Source organism: Cryptomeria japonica, chromosome 5 (genome assembly GCF_030272615.1).
Source record: "Cryptomeria japonica chromosome 5, Sugi_1.0, whole genome shotgun sequence".
In the NCBI taxonomy this organism is placed as follows: domain Eukaryota; kingdom Viridiplantae; phylum Streptophyta; class Pinopsida; order Cupressales; family Cupressaceae; genus Cryptomeria; species Cryptomeria japonica.
The window spans coordinates 654,409,839-654,413,409 of NC_081409.1; the positions used below are offsets into that span (position 1 = coordinate 654,409,839).

At 36.7% G+C, this 3,571-nt stretch overlaps 1 protein-coding gene across 1 annotated transcript; it reads left to right on the forward strand.

Annotated features, from left to right (window-relative positions):
* Positions 1-1,010: 1,010 nt before the first annotated feature.
* On the forward strand, positions 1,011-2,822 carry LOC131037249 (uncharacterized). The gene is made up of 4 exons (XM_059220802.1): positions 1,011-1,173; positions 1,276-1,461; positions 1,546-2,249; positions 2,604-2,822. Exons 1-4 carry the CDS (start codon positions 1,011-1,013, stop codon positions 2,820-2,822), a joined length of 1,272 nt encoding a protein of 423 aa, XP_059076785.1.
* Positions 2,823-3,571: the final 749 nt, after the last annotated feature.

Genomic DNA, 3,571 nt, shown 5'->3' on the forward strand with positions numbered 1-3,571 from the left:
TGCACATAGATACTTGGGGTCCAGGATAAGAGGATGAGTAAATAAGAAATGAATTATTAATCCTGGAGGGTCACAAAGGTCAAGGAAAAGAGGCTTAGGATAAAAGGTAGATGGAAATACAATTAAAGTCTTCTCCCGAGGGACTGGGAAGTGCATCCTTCAATGCTTCAGGATAAAAATGAAAAAGGAAGACGAAGCAAAAAGCTTATCCAGGGGAAGCACAAGGTGTGGTGGTGACTTGATTTTTAGTTTCAATGAGAATAAATAAAGAGGGATAAAGCTCTGATATTGGATAAGAAGGGGATTGAATTCGAAATAATTTTTATCCTGAAAAGATGAAAGAATTAGAGAAATGGGCCCTGGGATAAGAAACAAAGTTGGAGATAATAAATATTTTATCCCAAATTGGTAAATGAAGTTGAAAATGGATATTCAGGGAAAAAGGATGTGGTGAACTCATTGCATTTATTGTCGTACGTGGTGATTGAAACAACATAAAAGGCAAAGGTGGCCCAAAGGGAATACAAGGGCGCCAACTCAGTGGTTAGAGGAAGTCAAGGATTGATCATGGGCATCCAAATGATCATCTACGATGGAAATTCGAATTTGGAAGCAAACAACAACTTTTCTTTGCATGAAGGAATTAATGGTGGAGCAATAAAAGAGAAAACTCTGCTGCATTCATCTTCACCAAGTATTCAAGTGATCGCAAAGCTATTGCTGAGCAAGAAGAATGTGAATTTGAGAAGTCTCAAGGCGTCCAATCAAAAGTAGCTAACTTAGGGTATTAACCATTCTCTTGTTTCTTGGCATGCCTGTAAATGAATTGGGCATGCAAGTTTTTCATTATTTTTAACTGCACTGTTGAATTTGTTCTTTATGGGTGTTTATTAGGCTAACTTTGTCTTCTTAGGGTATTAACCAATCTCTTGTTTCTTGGCAGGTCATAGTCCCTAGTCTTTTCTTCACCATTGCAGTTTAAGAATATGTTATACCTTGATATGGTCAAAATGGGTAATTCATGTGATTATGAGAATGGAAAGATTGTGGTTTCTGGCTTCCTGATAGATCAGAGTGGAAACAATGGAGATGAAGAAGTTTATAAGAAGGTACAAGATCATAAAGAAGAAGATAAGGATGATACAGAAAGACAAGATGATGAACAAGATGTAGGTCAGTGGGCACAAGTTGGTGATGAAGTAGATGAAGAAGAAGATAAGGATGACACAGAAGAGGAAAATGCAGAAGAATAAGATGTGGGTCAGTTGGCACAAGATGATGATGAAGCAAAAGATGAAGAAGAGGATGGTGAAGAAGAAGATAAGGATGATATAGAAGAACAAGATGATGAACAAGGTGTGGGTCAGTGGACACAAGAAGGTGATGAAGCAGAAGATGAAGAAGATAAGGATGATATAGAAGAGGAAAATGTTGAAGAACATGATGATGAACAAGATGTGGGTCAGTGGGCACATGATGATGAAGCAGATGATGATGATGATGATGATGATGATGATGATGATGATGATGATGATGATGCAAAAGAGGAAAATGCAGAAGAAGATGATGATGGAAAGGAAGAAGATTGCAACAATAACTTGTATATCAATGGTAGCTCATTTGATGTTGGACGTGAGGATTCTTGGGCTAATGAGTGCCCAAAAAATCTCCAGATAAATAGTGGAGAAGACCAAGACTTATTATGTCAAGATGATCAAGAAGTAAATGAGCGGGAAGAAGACCATCAACAAGAAGATGATGATGTAAAAGATGGTGCAGAAAATGATGAAGAAGAAACAGATACCCAAATAGAAGAGGATGGGCAAGAAACTGATGGCAATGAAGCTAACCACAACAATAGCGAAGTAGATATCACTGGCAGTTCATCTGATGATATTTTGAGAGAGGATAGAAATGTAGGCATAAACAATGGAGATGAACATGATGTGGGCCATTGGGAAAAAGATGATGAAGAATATGAGCTTAAAGAGCAAGATGATGATTGTGAGCACAGTCCTAGCACTAGCTATGTTAATACCACTATTAGTTCATCAATTGGAAGTGGGCATGCTTTGGCTCTAGAATCATCTACATATAATGACATAAGCAGCAGAGATGATCAAGAAGCAAATCCACATAGGCAAGATCATCAACAAGAAAAGGATGATGATGAAGAAGAAGAAGATAGGGATGATGCAGAAGAGGAAAATGTTGTAGAAGAAGAAGATACAATAATCTATATATTAGTGGTACTTCATATGATGTTGAGAATAGGGATACTTGGGCTACTTAGTCACCAATAAATAGACATATTAGTGGTAGTTCATCATATGTTGGGATTAGTATTACTTGCGCTACTGAGTCACCAAGAAATAAACATAAATAGTGGAGATGATCAAGAAGTATATGAGCAGAGAGAAGACCGTTAACAAGAAGATGATGATGTACAAGATGAAGAAGGAAAAGATGGTGAAGAAGATGATGGGGAGAAAACAGATACCCGAAGAGAAGAGGATGAGCAAGAAAGTGATGGCAATGAAGGTAACCCCAGCAATAGAGACATAGACATCACTGGCAGTTGATCTGATGATATTATGACAGAGGATTCTTTGTCTTCTGACTTGTCAATAAATGAAAGCCTAAGTAATGTAGATGAAGAGGATGAGAAAAAGAATGATGGCAATGAAGCTAACCCCAGAGATAGCGACGTAGACATCACTGGCAGTTCATCTGATGATATTCTGAAAGATGATTCTTTGTTTTCTGACTTCTCAATGAATGAAAGCCTAAGCAATGGAGATGAACAAGAAAGAGATCAATGAGGAGAAGATCTATCTCAAGAAGAAGAAGACGATGCATAATATAATGGTGGAAAACAAGATGACGAAGGTGGAAGAGGACGAGCAGAAAACGAAGATTCAGAAAATGAGAAGGAAGATGCGTTTGATAGTAAAGAAGAAGATGATAAGGTAATCAAGAATTTGATTATAGCACTGATTATAATGGAGGAAATACAAAAGAAACACAAATGGATACTGAAGATGCTATTGCAGAGGGAGGTAAGGACGAGAAAGAAAGAGAGTCAGGGGAAGTAGGAAAAGTTGAATCTAAGATAAATTTAAAGAGGGCAAGAAGTTTAGGGGGAAAACAAGATCTGAATTATATATTGAAGTCAAAAAGGCAGAGAACATAAGAAGAAAAGGCTAACCAAGCACCGAATGGAGACCAATAAAGATGCAGAAGATAACAGTGAAAAGTAGGATGATAGCGATGATAAAAATGAAGATGAAGAATAAATAAAATAGAAACACCAATGCTTAACAGTTTTTTTTTTTTCCAGTTTACCATGCAACAATTGACCAATGCATGATGGGGTATGCCTTGTGTCTCAATTATTGCTAAAAATTTCCATGGTATTAGTATTGTTGTAATTTATCCCATCAGCTATAAATAATAAAGGTTTGTTTTGGATATTTTAAGAAGTATTTATTATTGTAGTAAGTTGTTTCTATTGTGGGACATGTTTATATGTTTTCAGAAAGAAGTCACTAGCCAAGATCATGCACTATAA